We start from the raw sequence: 21,922 nt of genomic DNA, 5'->3' as shown, positions 1-21,922 counted from the left end.
TTTCTCTCAAAATAATTAAACATTTGTAATAAATAAATAAGCAAGTAAAGAACATTCAGCATTAAAGTTCCCCAGCTGTATATACCTCATATTCTAGCCAAACATATTCTAGAATACCTCATATTCTATATACTTGCTGATATATAGTTATGCTTTTCTACACCTATAACTTTTGTTAAGTTCTCTCGGCCTAAAATAGTTTTCCAACCTTTCAGTTTTTGCCTCTTCAAATTCTACACATCTTTTAAAGATTTTTTAAAATTATTTATTTTGAGAGAGACAGAGAGAGTGCGAGTGGAGGAAAGACAGAGAGAGAGGGAGACACAGAAAATGAAGCAAGCTCCGGGCTCTGAGCTGTCTGCACGGAGCCTGACGCGGGACTCGAACCCATGAACCGTGAGATCATGACCTGAGCTGAAGTTGGACACTTAACCAACTGAGCCACCCCTAAAGATTTTTTTTAATGTTTATTCATTTTTGAGACACACATACACACACACACACACACACACACACACACACACACAGTGTGAGTGGGGGTGGGGCTGAAAGTGGGACACAGAATCCAAGCAGGTTCCAGGCTCTGAGCTGTCAGCACAGATCCCAGCTCAGGGCTCAGACCGACAAACAGATCATGACCTGAGCTGAAGCCAGATGTTCAACTGATTGAGCCACCCAGGTGTCCCTCTATACATCTTTTAAAGCTTAAATGTACTGCCCTTTAAAAATTTGATTTTTAGTTGTCTGCCCTGCTCTTACATGCTTGCCATAAAAGGAATATGTAATCTCATCATCCTTTGAATAACTGTTCTTTTTATTTGTGCTTTTATCAATATGTGTGTATATATATACAAACACATATTTACATATGTATACATACACAATTGGTTTTAGGATTATTTTTGTGTTCAGAGATACAGTAACTGTGTCTAGCACAGGCTAGTATATTTAGATCCAATAGATTTAGGTCACATTTAGTGCTTTACCATGTAGTTTTCCACTTCTCTATAACAATAACTCTTTTGAGACATTTATTCTAAATCTCATTCATATGAGGGCACTGAGGTAAAAAACATTATCTTAACTCTTCTATATTGGTAGTTTCTTAAGTGCAGAAATTTTAATATTCAATTTTCTACCAACTGATACTTATCATATAGTAGGTACTCAATAAGCATAGCAATAACCCTAACTTTTTTCTTCTCTTCTACAGTACCTCGGCCATGTAGAAGTTGATGAGTCAAGAGGAATGCACATCTGTGAAGATGCTGTAAAAAGATTGAAAGCTGTATGTATTTGATGGTTGCTAGGGCTGATCTATATGCTGAAATATTTTCTTAAAAGATTTTGCTCAGTAAATTTTAATGATTCAGTATCCAATAACAGTATTTCTCTTAAGGCAAAAGATATAGTCTCTCTAATAAAGAGCATCTCATGTTGTCCATCCAAAGATGTAAATTATAAAGACCAACTTTGTCAACTTAGGCCAGACATTATCCAAAAGTTAACTTTTGGTTCAGAACCTAAATTAAACAAGTGGTATGAAATATTACAGATGAATAATGTTCTAAAACCAAGAGGCAACTGTTAGAGTTAGTGTCTTAACCTAACTGTGATAACTGGGTTATAAATTACAGATTTTAAGTTTACTATAATAAACAGCTTTCTAGGAAAAAGTAGAAGATAGAGTTATTTATGATGATGGCTAGTGAAGTTTACAGTTGGGGGAAGGCTTATTATTTTGGGCTACTGGGTAGTAACTGGGCTACTACTCCCCAGTTTCCTTCTATACACCCCTCTAACATAAACAGTGTATTTCCCCTGCCTTTTGCACAAACTTGAGCATACTTAAAATGAAGAGACCTTTTCCAGGATAAATAATGTTTTCCTTGCCTGTTATACTATAGAACAAATCCTAGGCACAGGCTTGTGTATTTAGTAAAAGGAGAGAATGGATTCAGAATTCATAAAGGTTTGCAGTAAAGTATTAATATCATATTTTGGATAGGTTTGAAGTATGTTTCATAAACTGACAATCCTCTGGCAAACTTCCTTCTCTCCAGTGTGTGGCCTTTTACCCCTTTTGCTATGAAAGCTGTAACCATTACTTTTGCATGCCCTACCCTAGACAGCATTAAATACTTGTTGCTTTAGGTTTGCTGGTATGGTAGGCTGCCACAAGTTTGGCTACTAGTGAGTGCTTTTTCTTCTCAATTTGCTTAATAATCAAAACTTCTGCTTCTTGGTACATTTCATATGACGTCTCATCTATACTCCCTCAATATAAAAGATACAAGAATAAGGAAGCAATCAACTTAGGTCTATTATATTTTGGAACAAATGTCTGTGAATCTGTTGTAGAAGGGAAAGGAAGAGAAAAACAACTGATTATAGTTTGCAAATAACTAAAAACAAATAAACCAATATGTAGACACATGTACATATACACACACATACATAACATTTACCTCAGATTTGGTTATTTAAATTCTTAAATGATTGAAGCCCTTCCTAGTATAATCATCATTAATGCTAAAGGGATTATATTCATCTATTATGGTGTGTGAAACTATAATTTATAGATTTGTCTTGTCCTCTTGAGTATATTCTTTAGTTAAGTACAGCCTCAGATAATGTAATTTTCCAAGAAACATAAATTCTATCTCTTCTTTAACAAAATAATTCTAAGTTCACTAGAAGAATAAATTTAGCTTAGAAAATTTAAAGTAATGCAATGATTTGCCCTACTTAGTCACTAAAGAATATTTTAAACATCACAATACTAATTAATTGAAAATAATAGACATATCAGTGAATAGACTAAATAGACCTGAAACAAACTATGAATAGTTATTAAATCTTATAACTCATATAACTTACACTTAGAAGGCTAGTCTTTTAATTCAGAGTATGACTTCATATTCACTTTCTAAATAATGGAAAACTGGGGATGTTTTCAGTTTGTACAGAATATATTAAGAAATGGTATTTAGTTTAATGAGCAGCTTAATCTACTTAAGTGTTTTTTTTTAGAGAGAGTGAAAGAGCGTGAGCCGGGGAGGGGCAGAGAGAGAGAGGGGGAGACACAGAATCCAAAGCAGGCTCCAGAGCCTGACGCGGGGCTCAAACCCAGGAACCATGAGATCATGACCTGAGTCTAAGTTGGATGCTTAACCATCTGAGCCACTGAGATGCTCCTTAAGTAGTTTTTTTCAGCCTACCTTTCGTTAGAAACATCTCTTCATTATATACATAAGTTAATTGTGTAAAATACAAATGGATAAAAATTTCTTGCAGTCCCAGAGATAGCCATTATTTACCATCTAGTTTTATTTTTATTTAAAGCTTTTTTATTTATTTGGAGAGAGCGAGTGAGCACAAGTAGGGTAGGAACAGAGAGAGGGAGAATCCCAAGCAGGCTTTGCACTGCCAGAGCAGAGCCTGACATAGGGCTTGAACTTACAGACTGAACTATGAGATTATGACCTGAGCCAAAATCAGTGGTTGGATGCATAACGAACTGAGCCACCCAGGTGCCCCTTCACCATCTTGTTTTAAAACTAATTGTTTTATGGGCTCCTGGCTGGCTCAGTCAGAAGAACATGACTCTTGATCTCGGGGTCATGGGTTCAAGCCTCACGTTGGGTGTAGAAATCACTTAAATATAGAAACTTAATTAAAAAAAAAAACCCTAAGTTTTTAACTGAGTGAAATTTTTACCTTTTTAGTTTTTTGTCCATGAAGATTATAAACTATAAACATGATTATTTGAGGTATGGGACTATTTAGTTAATAATTTAATGAGCTCTATTTTCACCAGAAACAGGAACCAAATTGCCATTTAAAAAGTTATATCTATGCCTGGAACAGTGTCTGGTACATGGTAGCCACTCAAAAAATATTTCTAGAATATACAGAAAACAATTCAGTCCTCAATATGTGGTCAAATCAAATCTCCTAACAATTATCATTACCATATGTTACATTTAATGTTTTAAAGTTTATGAAACCCTTTTATGTATCTCTAAAAGATCTTCATTTCCCTATAGTCATTTATGACTAATACGAAGTTTTATGAATGTCAGTTACTTTTCTGGATATACTTAAATTTTTAAACTTTCAGGGGAATTGACCACTTCTGAACTTTTCATTCAAGAAGTTCTTTAAAGTTTTTCACACTAATGGTATCCAAGAGACTTAGGACAAATGTTGTGTATAATTCCAGATGGGTAAACATGTATTTAAAAAATAAGATTGAATTTTTCAGTAACTGGGGTCAATTTCCTATTTATTGTACTCAATAAAACTCCCCCTGTAAATATTCCTTCTAATGTTATACTGAGAGGCTTGCAGTAATTTGGAATTCTTCAGGATGTTCTTCTGAGACCATACTGATAACACAAATATTTATGATTTTTGTGTTCTTTTCATATTTTTACTGTGTGGAAATTTCTAGTTGCCTCCTGCCCCTTATCAAACATTCATCAAGCATCTATACTCTGCTGTGCCAGATGCTTGTATTGTGCCAAAAACTACTTCTTCTTAGAGTTTCAAATAAATGGAAGTAAATATAAAAGAAAAAGAAGAAATAATATTTTTTAAGAAGAAATAATATTTATGTAGCTAGTTTGAATGCCAGAGTTCTAAGATTTAAAGAATTATATAACTCAGATGTACCAGTTAAGTAGCAAAACAAACATCTTAAACCTATCACTTGATTGATGCTTGAACTAAAAATGTGACATTCTAGAGCTTCTTAAATTGATAAATAATTGAAGAAGCCGGATTATATGGTTTTTATTTTTCCTCAACGTAGTCTCTTGTAATTTAGGATTACTTTAATATCAACTAGAAGTTACCTGCATAGTTAATATTCTCAAACAAAAAGATATTATAACAAAATTGAATTTTCAAAATGCTTCTCAGAGCATAAATATGTTTAAATTCTTTTTACTTTGTATGATACAGTTAGTTACAGCTATTTTCTACTCATTTACTTTGTGACATAAGTGCACAAATTAGCTGCGTTGGGACTTAGATCGTATAGGATAAATAGAAACAACTATTGTCCATTTTCAGTGCCTTTAATGACATAGGCAGTTGCAGGATGAGTAGTAATGTCATTCATCAGTCTAGTTTGTAAAATGTGTATAGGGCCTTTGGTTATCTTGCTTGACACTAGTCCAGTATCCTCTTCTTTTTAAAAGGTCTTTACTTCCCATTGTCTCTGAATGTGTCTCCTTCTCTGTCTTGGTTTTAGACTAGTTTCATTATACTGACAGTTTCTAATATGTTGGTTTTTTATTCACTATTTGATATATTTGCTTTAATATATGTTCTTGTTTTAGCAGGTAAAAGAATCATAACTTGTTTTTTTTTTTTAAAAACACTAATATTCTCTGATAGCTATCTTTTAATGCATTTGCATGTCAACTTTTTTAACATCTGAAGTCTTTTATGAAGAGGGCAAACTACATGTTTAACAAGAGCTTTCCTGAGAGCTAAATTAAATATTAACAGATCTCTCCTTCCCTTACCCCCCAAGCCCCCAAGAATGGTGAATCTTTTAACTTGGGCTGCATCTTTTAAAGCTGATTGTTACTCACAGTCTAACAAAACCAGGGTCACCAAACTTGGCAGTAGAAATAAATTTAGTCTTATTGTAATAACTACCTCAATTACTTTATTGTTTTTCCAGCTTAAGTTCAAAACACTTTTTGGAATTATTTGATGCTATTTATGATTTTCAAAACTTAGGTAGAAAACAACTATTCAGTGTTTGAAAGTAGTGAATGAATTTATAAATTGTTTGAGAGAGTAAAATTTCAGTAAATTTGTCTTTTTCTAGATATGTATCCAACATTAAAAACTCATTTTAAAAATTAAAAACTTAGGAAATGTAAAGTTAAGATAGCTTGGGTTAAAACCCATCTACTTTACATTCAAGTTCTGACTTTGAATGGTAGCCAGCTTTCAAAGTTTGTACATGCTTAAAACTTGGTGCTGGAACCATAGATAGTTAGCTCCCTCTTATCTACATAGTTTCAGAGCTGTACTTATAACTGTCAATGCAAGTTTCTTTTTTTTTTTTTTTATGTTTATTGATTTTTGAGAGAGAGAGAGAGAGAGAGAATGCAAACAGGGGAGGGGCAGAGAGAGAGGAAGACACAGAATCTGAAGCAAGCTCCAGGCTCCGAGCTGTCAGCACAGAGCCAGACATGGGGCTCAAACTCACGAACTGCGATATCATATACTGAGCTGAAGTCTGATGCTCAATGAGCTGAGCCACCCAGGCGCCCCACACGTTTCTTTATTCTAAATCAGTAGCATTTTAAAAGAAAACAAAACCCTGTTTTTAAAATTTCATTTGTGGTCCACAAATGTTTGGTTCTCAGATACATTTGTTTTTTCCAGCCGCGATGAAAGCATTAGCTTTGTGTTCTTGATAGCTGATTTATTCTCTTTTTGGAATAGAACATATCTGTTATTTCCCCAGGATTGTTATGGATTTGATCAACCCAGACATAACATACAAATAGATCCTAATGCATAAGTAAAGGTTCTCAAACCTCTTGAACTCAGCAAGAAAAAGTCTGACAAGGATTCTTGCTGCACACTCATAATTTAATTTTATGTGTTGCGTTTTTTATGTGGTTGTTCAAATGTGGACTGGTTTTTTAATTCATGACTTCCACATAGTTGACCACTAATTTTTAAATTGAAAAATGTATATGAAAATTGAAAAATGTATTTACTACTCACTATTAGGAAATTTAAAATGCAGATCTCACGAAACCAGTATGATGTTAATCTTTTTCTCTGCTGCCAAATTTGGATAATCTCTGTTTCAAAGTAAATAGAGAATACTAAACTAACTAGTTGCTCTGCATGGACACACAGGTTCTGATTTCTTCTCACTCGTTTCATGGATTCTTAGGCCATACAGTATGTTTCCCTGCATTTTCATGCACCCTTCCTTTTTCCCTGTCACTCCTGGTATGGATAACTCTTTAAAACTCTCACTCCCTCCCCTTCTCCTACTTTGTCCTTTACCCAACTCCTGTATGTGCTTATTGGTGTGAAACCCTGGGACATTTAGCCCATACAATAATAGCGCTCGACTTGTCCCCCTGTTCCTCCAGGAAAGGAAGTTCTTCAAAGGCTTCTTTGGAAAAGTAAGTTTGATGCCACATCCGTGCTTGCTTTATAAGGAGTTACACCCCTAGTATAGCACTGACATTGGTTTCTTCATAATACAGGAATTGATTTGACTATATATGGAAATTAATAAATTGGAAACTTGCTATCTATGATGTTAACTGTGTGTCTTTTGATACTAAAACCCAATAAATAAAGCAGATAAGTTAAAAAAGGATTATTTCCTAGAGGCTAGGTATTAAATTTGGTCTTGCAAAGCTTTCATATTAGCACATTAGCTGGGTTTTTAACAAGTGGGTTTTACTTAGTGCTAAATATTGAGGGAGAATGGGAAGAAGCACCAAGTTCAAGTGGAAATTGAATGTACACATTTTACATTCAATGCTAATACTTTTTTTTTCAATCTAAATTAAATTTCAGGTAAAGTAAGTGAAAGTACATAAACTTACCTTTGGGAATTCTGTGATTTTTTTTTAAACTCAGGCTGCTAGTCTAAGAAAAACTATCTTAGTTAGCAGTGTACCACATATCTATCATTATGTGGGATGTTCCTTCTGTACATGCTTTTCAAGTAATGATTATTTAATGTTTAGACTTTCTTAGATTAAGAATATATATACAAATAGCTAAATACGTTTCTAACATTTTTGGGTCAAAGCGTATCATTGTTTAGTTTTGAGTAAGTGCTACAAAATAATTCAGACTGAGACAGTATAAGAAAACACTACTGTCATTGGATAACTGACTTTAAATTACAAAAAGTTAATATGAATATAAAAATCCCATCACAGTTGTTTTTTTTTAAATGGGTGGTTTTGTTACCTCAGAAATTTGTTTTAAAGAACAAATAGTTTCCATTTCTTAAGTAAATATTTTAGTTGTAATTTATTTTTACATCTTCACAGAGGTCACCTTTATACTGTAAGTTTGTTTATAAACAGATTTGAAGAGATTTTAGATTGAATGTCTTCATTCAGTTTACTGCTGTCAATCTGAAATAGAAAGTCATATAATTTACCCACACATGTCACAATAAAATTTCTTAGTACACATTTTGAGTTTGAGTTAAATTAACAGGTCTGTATCTAAAAAGAACTAATCCTGTAGACATCTGCATTATTACAGTTAACCTTGAACAGTGCCAGGGATCAGGGCCTTCGTCCCTCTCTGGAGCCGAAAATCCCTGTATGATATTTGACTCCCCATGAACTTAACTGCAGTGGCCTACTGTTGACCTTGCCAATAACATAAACAGTCCATCAACACATTTTTTTTTTTAATGTTTATTTTTTTGGGAGACAGAGCACTAGTGGGGGAGGGGCAGAGAGAGAAGGAAACAGAATATCTGAAGCATACTATGCACTGAGAGCAGAGAACCCGAAGTGGGGCTCAAACTCAGGAACCGTGAAATCATGACCTGAGGCAAAGTCAGATGCTTAACCAACTGAGCCACCCAGACACACCATCAACACATATTTTGTATGCTATATGTATTATATACTGTATTCTTATGATAAAGTAAGTGAGAGGAAGAAAAATGTGATTAAGAAAATCTTGCGGCGCCTGGGTGGCTCAGTCGGTTAAGCATATGACTTCAGCTCAGGTCATGATCTCACAGTTCATGAGTTTGAGCCCCACATTGGGCTCTCTGCTCTTGGTGTGGAGCCCACTTCAGATCCTCTGTCTCTTTCTCTCTCTCTCTGCCTTCCCCCTGCTTGTGCATGCTTGCTTACACTCTCTGTCTCTCAAAACTAAATAAGCATTAAAAGAAATTTAAAAAAAAAATTTTTTTTTAATGTTTTATTTATTTCTAGGAGAGAAAGAGAGAGAGACAGCGTGAGCAGGGGAGGGTCAGAGAGAGAGGGAGTGACAGACTCTGAAACAGGCTCCAGGCTCTGAGCTGGCAATTAGCACAGAGCCCGACGCGGGGCTCGAACCCACGAACTGCGAGATCATGACCTAAGCAAAAGTCGGACGCTTAACTGACTAAGCCACCCAGGTGCCCCAAAATAAATTTTTTAATATTATGAAAAAAATACATTTACAGTACTATATTTATCAAATCTGTATATAAGTGGACTTGCACAGTTCATTGGTATTCAGGAGTTAACTATATAAATAGGCATTATAATTGTTAAGGAAGTTTTTTGTAGATATATATTCCTTTCCAAAAAGAATTTCTCAAAGCGATTTCACATCACCATAATAATTATACAACTTAAGCTACCTTCCAAGTGATCAGTATTTAATATGTCTACTTTAGAAAACAACCTTCGGGCACCTGGCTGGCTCAGTTGGTTAAGCATCTTGATTTTGGCTCAGGTCATGAGCTCATGGTTTGTGGGTTTGAGCCCTGCTTGGGTTTCTCTCTCTCAAATAAATAAACTTTAAAAAATAATAATAATAACCTTGTATAGACCTTGCATAGAAGGCTGGGTAGAAAATATTTATTTGGTTTCCAGAAAAAAACTTGTTAAAAGATTATATAACATGCTGTTAGGGAACAAAGATAGCTCTCAATTCAAAATCAATCCCAGAGTGGCAGTATTCATTGCTAAATAGAATGGAGTCAGGGTGCACCTACAATGTAGCTGAACTGGGTCGCACTGTTACATTTTGCAACATGATTATATGGCATAAGAAAGAAAATGAGAAATCATCTCAATCCTTAAAATAACCCTGAAATTATTATTCTCCCTGTTTTACAGTGAGGAAACTAAAGTTTATAGAGGTAGGTGTCCTGCCCAAATTCACAGATCTAATAAGTGGTAGAAACTAGAATTTGGACCCAGATAATTTGACTCCAAAGCCCACATTCTTAGTCACTATGCTATACAGTCACTTTTTTCATATTATTTATAACCGAAGTTTTAAAGATTGAAACTTGGGGTGCCTGGCTGGCTCAGTTGCTGAGTGTGTGACTCTCAAGCTCAGGGTTGTTGTTTAAAGCCCCTCATTGGGTATATAGATCTTTAAAATAAAATAAAAATAAAAGTTAACTTTAAAAGGTGCTAACAAATAGCTTCCTGTAAACGCATTTCACTTTATTTTTTTAAGTTTATTTATTTATTTTGAGAATGAGTGTGTAAGCAGGGGAGGGGTTTAAAGAGAGGGAGAGAGAGAACCCAAGCAGCCTCTGTGCTGTCAGTGCAGAACCTGATGTGGGACTTGAACCCACAAACCATGAGATCGTGACCTGCGATTAAAATCAAGAGTCAGACTCAACTGACTGAACCCGCAGCCATCCCTCAACTCACTCTTTTTATTAAGGCCTTAAAGAGGTTTTTTCAGTGGTTCAAACCAACATTTTATTTATTTGGAGATATTTATTTTTAATTTTTTAATGTTATTTATTTTGAGAGAGAGAGAGTGAGTGGGGGAGAGGCAGAGAGAGAGAATCCCAAGCAGGCTCCGCACTCCAGCACAGAGTCCAACTCGGGGCTTGATCTCACAAATCATGAGATCTTGACCTAAGCCAAAACCACGAGTTGGACGCTTAACTTTCTGAGCCACCCAGGAGCCCATTATTTAGAGATATTTAAATCATACTAGTGAGTTTTACTCTCACAGGATTTTTTAAAAGATGCTCAGCAGATGAGCAGTAGGTGTTGTACGGAAGTGTTGAATCACTAAATTGTACATCTGAAACTAATATTATACTGTATGTTAACTAACTGGAATTTAAATAAAAACTTTTAATAAGGAAAAAAGATGCTGCACAATCTCCTAATAGCATCCGTGAACCATTGTGACTGTCAGAATTTTGTTATTGAAGGGAGAATTCTTTTAAGGGCAGGACAATTTTATTCTAATGTACAATTTTTTATATTATAGTAAGTCATTTAAAAAATTATAAAACCAGGGGTGCCTGGGTGGCTCAGTTGGTTAAATGTCTGACTTTGGCTCAGGTCATGATCTCATAGCTCATGAGTCTGAGCCCTGCATCAGGCTCTGTGCTGACAGCTCAGAGCCTGGAGCCTGCTTCAGATTCTGTGTCTTCCTCTCTCTTGGTCCCTCCCATGGTCATGCTTTTTCTCTCTCTGTCTCTCAATAATAAATAAATGTTTAAAAAAATTTTTTAAATTATAAAAACAGTGGGGAAGAAGTATTACCCATAATCTCACCGGAAATGTGTTTTTGAATGAAAAACTTTAATTTGAAGCCTTTCAAATCTTCAAGTTGCCATTACTCAACTCACTTCTACATTAATCTACAAGAAATAGACTGGTGAAAGAGTTATGGTTTGTCAGGTTTGCCTGGTCAATTGTGATTTAATGAAAGCTGAAAATAAAGAATCTCATAGAACAGTATATAATAGGTAGGGTTTTTTTTTTTTTTTTTTTAATGCTTATTTACCTTTGAGAGAGATAGAGAGACACAGTTTGAGCAGGGAGGGGCAGAGAGAGAGAGGGAGACAGAATCCAAAGCAGGTTCCAGGCTCTGAGCTGGCAGCACAGAGCCCGATGCAGAGCCTGAACCCACAAACCGTGAGGTCATGACCTAACCAACTGAGCCACCTGGGCGTCCTGGTAGTTTTTTTAAAGTATAGTTGACATATGTAACATGTTAGTTTCAGGTGTACAAGATAGTGATTTTATAATTAATTACATTTGAAACACTGTGATAAAGGTAGTTACCTTCTCTGTAACCATACAGTGTTACTACAATATTATTAACTATTGAGTTCTTAATCCAGTACAGTTTCTCATAAATTTTGGTAGTTTCTTAGCCTTCACATCATGTATGGTTTAGTGGTCCAAGATAAAGAAAATAACAGTTATGAAGAGGTGTGTCCACCAAACACATTTGCATAAAAGTAGGTAGATGAAAGGATTATTAGGCCTGAATGTGAATTTATAGATAATGGCCAGGAGGACTGTTTCCTCTTTTTCCTAAGTTGTTTCCTGAACCTGACCAATGGGTCACTTCCCTGTCCCCGCATCACCAGTTAATGGAAGCAGTGCCTCCACAAGCTTTTGCAATAGGGAACAGATAAACCTGAGTCTGTTACTATATTATTAGCTCATTGTAAACTTATATACCTTTTTTTTTTAGAGAGAGAGAACACAGGCACATGTGGGAGAGGGGCAGAGAGGGAGATAGAGGACCTGAAGCAGGCTCTGTGCTAATAGCAGAGAGCCCGATGTGGGGCTCTAACTCAGGAACCATGAGGTCATGACCTGAGCTGAAGTCGGAACCTTAACCGACCTAGCCACCAAGGCACCCCAAGCTTAACACACATCTTTAAAAAGAAGGAAGAAAAATCTGAGAAACTGAAATAACATTTTCCAAACTAGCTACATTAAATTGCTCACCGTTGTTAGAAGAACCAAGAATATACTCACCTTCCTGGGATATACTGCATACACCTTCATTAGTGTATTTGGCCATACCGAGCAAATACTTGATTAATCCGAGTAATTATATGGCACTTAACATTTGAAAAATATTTTATAATTTTAATATATTTGAGGTAATATATATTCCCATTTTATGAGGAACTGATTGAATACAGAGCTATGAAGTGTTCTTAGGCCATTGTATTAGAAAAACTGGTCAGTTGACCTCCTGTGAGTCTTTCTTCTATGAATTTCCTTTACTATTCATATAAAATACTTCATTTCTGGTCCCCAAATATGTAGATATTTTTCCCCCACACAAAGCAATTTTCTGCAACATCATTTAGCTCAGTTCTAACACTGTCTACCTGGAGATAGTGTCTGATCCCATAGGTTAAGGGCTCAGTCCCCTAAGACTGCCCCTACCCTACTTCAGATGCCAATCACAAGTAATAAGTCCCAACGTTACCCACAACTTCTGTCCAGTTTAGCTAAAAATTAGAAGTTCCCACAATCCCCTCCTCAGGTTTAATTTGCTATAACAGCTCATAGAACTTAAGGAAATGCTTAATTATAGTTTATTTAAAAATATGATAAAGGAAACAGAAGAACAGCCAGACCCAAGAACTACACAAGGTGAGGTCTGGGAGGGTTCCAGGAGCTTCTGTCCCTGTGGAGATGGGGTGTGTCACTCTCCTAGAATGATGCATTTGCCAACCTGGAAGCTCTCTGAACCTTGTGCTATTGGGGCTTTATGGAGGCTTCCTCACATAAGCGCGATCAATTATTAATTTCATTTCTAGCCCCTCTCCTTCCCCGGAGGATGGATCTGAGGTGAAGCTGAAAATTCTAAGCTCATAATTGTGGCTTGTTCTTTCTGCTGATCAGTCCTTCTTTAGGAGCCTACCCAAAGTTGCCTTATTGAACAAAAGATGCTCCTTGTGTTCTTATCACTTAAGAATTTACAAGGAATTTAGGAGTTCTGTGTCAAGGATAGAGTCAAAGACCAAATATCAGGACAAGAGATGCTTACAATGCTCTTATCACTTGGGAAATTAGGAAGTTACAAGGGTTTCAGAAGCTCTGTGCCCAGAACCAGGGACAGAAACCAATATATATTTTCCATTATCTCAAAGTAATTTGCTTATGTTTATATAGAGCTTTATAGTTTATGATATGCTTTGACCTAATTTCTCATCTGCTCACAACCACTCAGTGAATTAGACTGGATAGTTCATGAAACTACATTTTACAAAGGAATTAACAAGCCCAAAGAGGTCACGTAGTTAGTAGTAGAGGGCAGTGCCTATCCTGAAACCAAGGTTTTCTGAAACTTGGTGCAGAGTTTTTTCGCCTGCTCCATATTGATGTCCTCTCAGAAGTGCACTAAATAGCTTCCCACAAACATGCATGGTATGCCTTGCACCATTGATAAATTTGAATTGGTTGCCAAAATGTCAAAACATTGAGAGTTTTCACATGAAACTTAGAATATCTATCTTAAGAATTAGAAGATCTGGCAAAACAGAATGCTTTCTGTGTGGCAGCAGTGGCTTGAGTTGAGCTGACACTGTACCTTTGGTTGTCTATTTGCCATAATCCTTGCAACTCCCTAATGTCCTTGCATTCAGCCTGCTTCACTCGTTTGTTACCTGCTTTTAACCCTGTAGGCATTTGACTTTGTGAACTCCTCCCTGGGCTATCATGTCACTTTGTATTTGGAGAGGGGAGGGCACTTCTAACTGTAAAAATCACCAAAAATATTACATCTGTTCTTAACAGATCCTGTTAATGTACTGCCAAATATATTTTTTCATGTTCTTAGGCTTTTTCAGTTGTTAAATGGCATGATTACACATGGTTGTGTTTTAGAGAATGCATGCTTGAAAAGTAGTATGTGGTTATATTATTTTCACCTAACTCTTGAGAGTAAACATTTTGTTGTATTTATGAATGCTCTTAAAGTCAATGTACTCACATCTATGTTCTATTTTAGATTTCCCAGATTTTCTCCTCTATAACAAATCATACTTTCTGCTTATCTTCATTCTGGATCCTTTTCCTTAACAAAGAGGGAATATACGCTGCCTCTTTCCTTGTCTTCCTATTTTTTAAATTCCCATGCCCTTATGTAAATTTAGTTTCTTTTGTATTTTATTAGATGGATCTTTTATGATTTGGGTTTTTTTTTCCTTTTGAAGTCCATTATAACAAATACTGAAGGAAAAAAAAAGACAATCTCAAGAGTTATCAGATTTCCCATCATCCTTGGTTTCATTGTTTCCTGTAACATGATCAACTAGTATATCAAACACCGTGGTCACCTTCCTTTTCTAGATTACAAAAAAATTCATCAACTTTTGGAGTCATCTTTTTAAATTTGTATTCATGAAAACACAGTGGTTCTCAAGCTCAAATCCCACTGCATAAAGTATAATAGGGACTGTGCTAGGCTATCTAGATATAAAGAAGAGCAAGACCATCTTTTTTTTTTTTTCTTTTTTTTTTTTTTTAGATAACTTTTCGACACCTCTTTTTTCCTTAAGCTTCCAGGATTTCTTACATTGTTCTCTCTTTCAGCTGATGACCTTGCTTCTATCCTCACTGAAAAAATAGAATCAATCAGAAGAAAATTCTAGCATGTGCTGGCACATGTGCTCACCTACCTACATCCATACTCATATGCTCTGTTTTTCCTCCGTTTCAAGAGATGGACTGTCTGAGCTCCCAGCCGAGGCTGTCTCCTCTACTAGATTTTTATTATTTGAGTTCTTTATTAATCCAGGAATGCTCCTCACACTCTTTTCTATATCAGTTTTTCTTTCTTAGAGTGAATCAAAACAAATCATCTTTTTAAAAAGTTTCTTCTTGGTGCCTTCAGTTTCTGTTCTCCCTTCCTCTGGTAAACCTATTTAATCAGTCTTTTTACCTTCACCACTCCACCAAAGCTGTTCTTAGGTCCTACCTACCCCCTTACCTGACCTATCAGCAGGTTTGTCATAGTCCATTCCTCCCCAGCTATGAAACACAGTTCAGTTGGAGGTCAGGGATCCTGCTCTTGGCTTTCCCTCATATTGCTGCCTACTTCCCAGTCTGTAGACTCTTCTCTAGCTACACCTCTCCCTTGATGTTCTTATCCAGTGTCATGGATTTAAATACCATCTCTGTGCTGATGACTGAAATTTCTATCTTTAGACATTGCCTCTTGACTCCATAGTGGTATTTCCATCATAGAAGCAATATAGCGTAGGGGCTAGGGCTCAAACTCTGAAGGGTCAGGTTCTTGCATTTAACCTTGGCTCAGCCACCGACTAGCTTTCTGACCTTGAGAAAGGTTCTTAACTCTCCTGTATCTCAGTTTCCCCTCTGTAAAAAAAATATAATACTAATACCAACCTCATGTGATTATTGTGAAAGTTAAATAAGTAAATATTAGAGAAGTGTACAAAACGGCCTGCCATACTGGATAACTGTTAGGCATATTATCATCATCATTAAACACTTTATACCAGGTGTCTCACACTCACATGTCACAAACCTAATTTCTAATCTTTCCTTGCCAAACTACTTTCCCCTAATCTTCCCCATCTCACTTTACAACACCTCTGTACCTGTGCTCTGGCTAAAAATCCTGAATCTAACCTTTATTCCTCTCTTTCTGTTATACCCTATATCTATTCCATCAACAGTTCCTGTCTCACTACCTCTGCACTGCTGCCCTGGTCCAAGCCAGCTTCTCCTCTCACCTGAGTCATTGCAGTAGTGTTCTACTTCTGCTTTCATTGTTGTTCCCCTACCACCTGTTGGCGAGATATCAGCCTGAGTGATCTTTTTAAGACAGAGAGCTGATTGTGTTGCTCCACTGCCCCAGATCCTCCAGTAGCTTTTTGCCCTACTCAGAATAAAAGCCAGAGTCTTTTGGGCCTTCCAGGCCATTGTACATGAATTCCCACTGTCCCTTTTTCTATCTTCTACTCTCACTCCCTCAGTTCCACCCACACTAACTTCTTTGATATTCCTTGAACCCACTAGCCATGCTTCCACTTCAGAACCTTTGTACTTGCTCTCTTCTGGAATACACATCATCCAGATATATGCATGGCTCATTTCATCTCTTTCCATTCTTTCTTCAAAAGCCCCATTCTCCGTGAGGCATTCACTGAGAACCCTATTTTAAATTCCACCTTCCTCCATATCCACATACTTTGTATTCTTCTTCCTTGCTTTATTTTTCTCTAATAGGGCTTATCACCATTTGTCATATCATACAGTTTCCTTATTTGTTCATCTCTTCACTAAAACATAAGCTCTCTTAAGACTGAAATCTTCATTTATTTTGTTCACTGCTGAATCTTCAATACCTAAAATAGTATGTGATCCATAGTAGCTATTCCAAAATATTTGAGTTAGTGAATGAATAAATGAATGAATGATAAATGCACTGCTTTCAAGTTCACCCTGTAGTGGAAGGAATCAGGTAAAGAAATGGTTACCAAGTAATGTGATGGGAACAGGTATTACTGGAACAGATAGGAAGATTGAATGTGAGAGTGTGAAGAAGGCCTCCTGAAAGAGGTGACACTTAAGGCTGAGATGTAAAACAATGACTTTTCAGTTAAACTAAGAGCAGAAAGCCATTTCAGACAGAAGAAACAGAACTCACAGGACCACTGGGATGAGAGAATCATGCTCTCCTACACATTCATTCATTCAACCTAGGGATATACAGAAGGAAGCAGATGACCCAAGCTTTGGGTACGGTTGACCAAGAGGATTGGCGAGTTGTTCATTGTGAGAAGGGGCATGATGAATTTGGTTTTGGACAGGTTGAATTTGAGATGCCTATGGAATCTTCATTTCTGCTATTACATTTCATTTGAAATATGAACTTAATATTAGAATAATCCCTACGTTTCCCCCCTTCTGACAATTAAAAATGATTTAGCAAACTGGAAGAGCTTAATTGCCTCCTGAAATCTATCCCTTGCTGTTTGTTTCAACCTTCATGCTGTTTGCTGCCTTTCTTATTTTTTCCTCAAAGCCTTTAACGTCTCCTCTCACTTATAATGCAGGAAATATAGTGTATTTTACTGTCCCAGATTAAAGGGTGACTGTAGTGTTAGTGAAACAGCCATTAGAGATAATGCCAGCCTCAAATACTGGTGAAAAGTTGTGTTTCTTTCCCTTTGACGCTTTGTCCTTTAGGGAATACTCACTGTATCTTGGAATTATCAGACAAAATTTGTTCCTTATACAATTCTGTTTATAAATTCAAATATCATTTTAAGGTCTTTCTCAGATTAAAAAAAATGAAGCCCATTTTTCTGTGAAAGAAAAGCTTCTTACTCATTTATTACAAGGCATACCATGTCACAGTTGCCTGTTAGTGTGTCATTACCCTGTAATGACTGGGTTATCTCTGTGTGTAGATGTGACAGAAAGACTGACCAGTGATTCTTTACACATTGAGTACAATTGAAGATCATTTTGGTTTGTAGAGAAAAAACTTTGCACAATAGAATGGCAAATTACTATTGCTCAGAGTGACTTGCTCTGCTTTTCCTGCCCAAATTGGTCTGTTTGCTGCAGTTGCTTTTTAACATTTGCCAGTTATGCCAAATTATGCTTCCTATGTATCTTTATAGCATTTCTTTGCTTTGGCTTAAACATTAGAACAGCTGTTTAACCTTTTTGCTCCTATCGTATACCCAGCAGAATTGTCTTGCCTCTAAATATCACTTCTATTTATGTTGATTAATTAATTGCACGTTCTTATTGCATTAAGTGGTGTCTACTTAAACAAACGACAACCTTTGGAGATAGGTAGGTAGATAGCAGTTTTTTGTGGTAATTCGTTATTTCAATTGCCTTTTATTGTGAGTAGCTTTTATATTTAGGGGAAAATGATCTTTCAGTGTACTTAGTAAAGTTACTATTTCTGTGTCAGTTTTGCAACCCTTTTTGTTTCTTCACTAGTATTTTCATTTGAAGATTACCTGTGCATTTCTCTTACCTGCAGTACAAGTTTCCTAACTCAATAATTTATAATAGAGCCACTACCTGCTATCATTTTCTCTAATATCAGAGCCTGCTTAATTTCATATTTGCTTATGTCTACCTATAAAAAAAAGTTATTTCTGGCAGATGTTAATTTTAAAATTCTAAGTTGGATATATGGAGAGTTGTGTGGTTTCTAGCTCAGTTATACTTGACATTTGTCGTTTCACTCATAGGTTAGTGTGATCTTCTTAGATTTTACCAGTTTAAATTTGTAGTTACTGAAGTTCTGTCCATATTATTAAACCCATCTTCTTTCCTTGAAAAATAAGCAATTTTCTTTTTATTGTAAAACTTTTTCATAAGTGACTAATCAGTGTGAACTACCTATAACTTTGAAATTACTTAAAAATAGAAAGTGTTGATGCACGGCAAAGGAAACAACCCACAAAACTAATAGGCAACCAATGGAATGGGAAAAGATAGTTGCAAACAACATATCAGATAAAGGGTTGATATCCAGAATCTATAAGGAACTCACCAAACTCCACACCTGAAAAACAAACAACCCAGTAAAGAAATGGGCAGAAGATATGAACAGACACTTCTCCAAAGAGGACATCCAGATGGCCAACAAACGCATGAAACGATGCTCAGCATCCCTCCTCATCAGGGAAATACAAATCAAAACGACACTGAGATACCACCTCACACCAGTCAGAGAGGCTAAAATGAGCAAATCAGAGAACACGAGATGCTGGCAAGGATGTGGAGAAACAGGCACCCTCTTACACTGTTGGTGGGAATGTAAACTGGTACAGCCCCTCTGGAAAACAGTGTGGAGGGTCCTCAAAAAATTAACAATAGAACTCCCCTATGACCCAGCAATAGCACTGCTAGAAATTTACCCAAGGGATATAGAAATGCTGATGCATAGGAGCACATGTACCCCAGTGTTCATAGCACTCTCAACAATAGCCAAAACATGGAAAGAGCCTAAGTTCCATCAGCGGATGAATGGATCAAGAAGATGTGGTTTATCTATACCATGGAATACTACATGGCAATGAGAAAGAATGAAATCTGGCCATGTGTAGCAACACGGATGGACCTTGAGGGTGTTATGCTGAGCGAAATAAGTCAGGCAGAGAAGGACAAATATCATGTTTGCATGTATAGGAGGATGAGGAGGAACTTAACTGAGGAACAAGGGGGAAAAGAAGGGGGGAAATGGTGTGGGAAAGGGAGAGAGGCAAACCATGAGAGACTCTTGAATGCTGACAAAAACTGAGAACTGATGGATGGAGGGGGGAGGGGGGATGGGCATGGAGGAGGACACTCAGGATGAGCACTGGGTGTTATGTGGAAACCAAGTTAACAATAAACTATTTGTAAAAAAAAAAATTAAAATAAATCACCATTGGGGGAAAAAAAGTGTTGGAATAATGGTAATTAAGTATTATGTAGTCTTTTTTTTTTTTAAGGGGTGTTTACATCACTAAGATGTACCTGAATTCTATATTTCATACTTGCTCTGGGTTATCTTTGTATTGCAGTCTTTTGGTGAGCTAACTTTGACCTTCCCTCCTAGGATATTGGCTTAAGTAGACAGTTTTAGGGCACATAAAAGCAAAAACTTTGATCTTCTGACTTATCTGAAAAGTGCTTAGGAATCTTAGTTTATATTACCAGAATGAAAGACTGTAAAAGGCACAAATAGTACAGGAGCATTGCTACTATAGAATATGTATGATGAAATCTAGACTTAAATTTAGCTACAGGTGTCTTTGAGTGTTAATATCTTAACTCCTGATTGAAGTAACTATATGTATCCAAGAATTGGCACCCAAATGTAGGAACAAATAAAAGAATTGTTATTATGTTTTCTTCCTCTATTTAGAAGATCTAAGGCCATGGAATATGACAAATACAGTGCCTCAGTGGTACAACACCATAAAATTTGTTGTATAGGCATTCCTCAAAAAGCAGAGATGTTTTCATCTCTGATGAAACTGTAATTGGGCCAAGAAAATGTTATATTTTGCTATATATGGTAAGGAGACTAAATGAGGAACTGACTCAGCTTTTTGGAGTTTTGTGGAGGCTTCCTCACATAGGTGAGATCAATATTTCTAGCCCCTTTCCTTCCCTAGAGGATGGACCTGAGATGAGGCTGAAAATTCTAAGCTTATAATCATGGCTTGTTCTTTCTGCTGACCAGCCCTTATCTAGGAGCCTACCCAGAGTTGCTGAACAGTAAATGGTCAACTGTCCCCTATTCCCTTTAGTGGATATCTAACAAATTTATTCCTTCAGCAAATATATTTTTTTTAATGTTTATTTTTGAGAGAGACAGAATGTGAGCAAGGGTGGGGCACAGAGAGAGAAGGAGACAGAATCCAAAGCAGGCTCCAGGCTCTGAGCTGCTAGCACAGAACCTTATGTGGGGCTCAAACCCATGAACCGTGAGATCATGACCTGAGCCAAAGTTGAACGCTTAACTGACTGAGCCACCCAGGTGCTGCCAGCAGATATTTATTAAACTCTGATGCTGTGTCAGGCATTGTTCTAAGCTCTGAGGATACAACAGTGAAAAATAAAGATGGAAAAATCCCTGCCTTCATGGAGCAAATCATCTGGTTGGGTGCAAAAGCCGAGGGTGGCTGTCTGAGCATCACTCAGACCTCTTCTGTAAAAGCATCCGCTACTATGTCGATGCTAGGTCCCCACACCTATTTTTTGTCTTATTTTTTTCAACTTTTAAATTGGGTTTTATGGAAGTATAGTGAACATAACAATTTACATTAGTTTCAGGTATGCAACATAGTGGTTCAACAAGTCTCTACATTATGCTGTGCTCACCACAAGTATAGCTTCCATATGTCACTACAATGCTCTTACAGTACCATTGACTATATTTATCATTGTGACTAATTCATTCCATAACTGGAAGCCTATGTCCCACCACCATTTACCTATTTTGTCCATTCGTCCCCCTCTTCCCCTCTGTGTCTCATCAGTGTGTTCTCTGTATTTATGGATCTATTTCTGGGGGGGGGGGGTGTTTTTTAGATTCTACATATAAGTGAAATCGTATATTTTTCATTCTCTGACTTATTTCACTTAGCATAATAACCTCTAGGTCTATCCATGTTGTCACAAATGATAGGATCTCATTCTTTTTCATGGCTGGGTTAATATTCCATTGTTTGCCTCACCCCTTCTTTTGATCCATTCATCTTTTGATGGGCACTGAGTTTGCTTCCATATCTCAGCTAATGTAAATAATGCTGCAGTAAACACAGGGGTGCATATATCTTTTTAAATTAGTGGTTTCATTTTCTTTGGGTAAATACCCAGTAGTGGAATTACTGGATCATATGGTATTTCTATTTTTAATTTTTTTTCAATGGCTGCATCAATTTACA

At 36.5% G+C, this 21,922-nt stretch overlaps 1 protein-coding gene across 3 annotated transcripts in view; it reads left to right on the top strand.

The window, feature by feature from the left end:
• Positions 1 to 1,217: 1,217 nt before the first annotated feature.
• The window catches only part of NUMB (NUMB endocytic adaptor protein), a 41,411-nt gene continuing 20,706 nt past the window's right edge, over positions 1,218 to 21,922 (top strand). For 2 of the 3 annotated variants that reach the window (XM_039219946.1, XM_039219948.1), the window contains exons 1-2: positions 1,218 to 1,288; positions 7,143 to 7,175. In XM_039219946.1, coding sequence (XP_039075877.1) covers positions 1,250 to 1,288; positions 7,143 to 7,175 — 72 coding nt within the window. In that variant the 5' untranslated portion in view covers positions 1,218 to 1,249. The remainder of the gene's footprint in view (positions 1,289 to 7,142; positions 7,176 to 21,922) is intronic. The other variant, XM_039219947.1, reaches the window with a different exon arrangement.

This window comes from Hyaena hyaena, unplaced genomic scaffold (assembly GCF_003009895.1).
Source record: "Hyaena hyaena isolate Hyena2069 unplaced genomic scaffold, ASM300989v1 scaffold_851, whole genome shotgun sequence".
Lineage (NCBI taxonomy): Eukaryota > Metazoa > Chordata > Mammalia > Carnivora > Hyaenidae > Hyaena > Hyaena hyaena.
The sequence above is the reverse complement of the archived record's forward strand: the minus strand, read 5'-3'. Positions and strand labels throughout refer to the sequence as shown.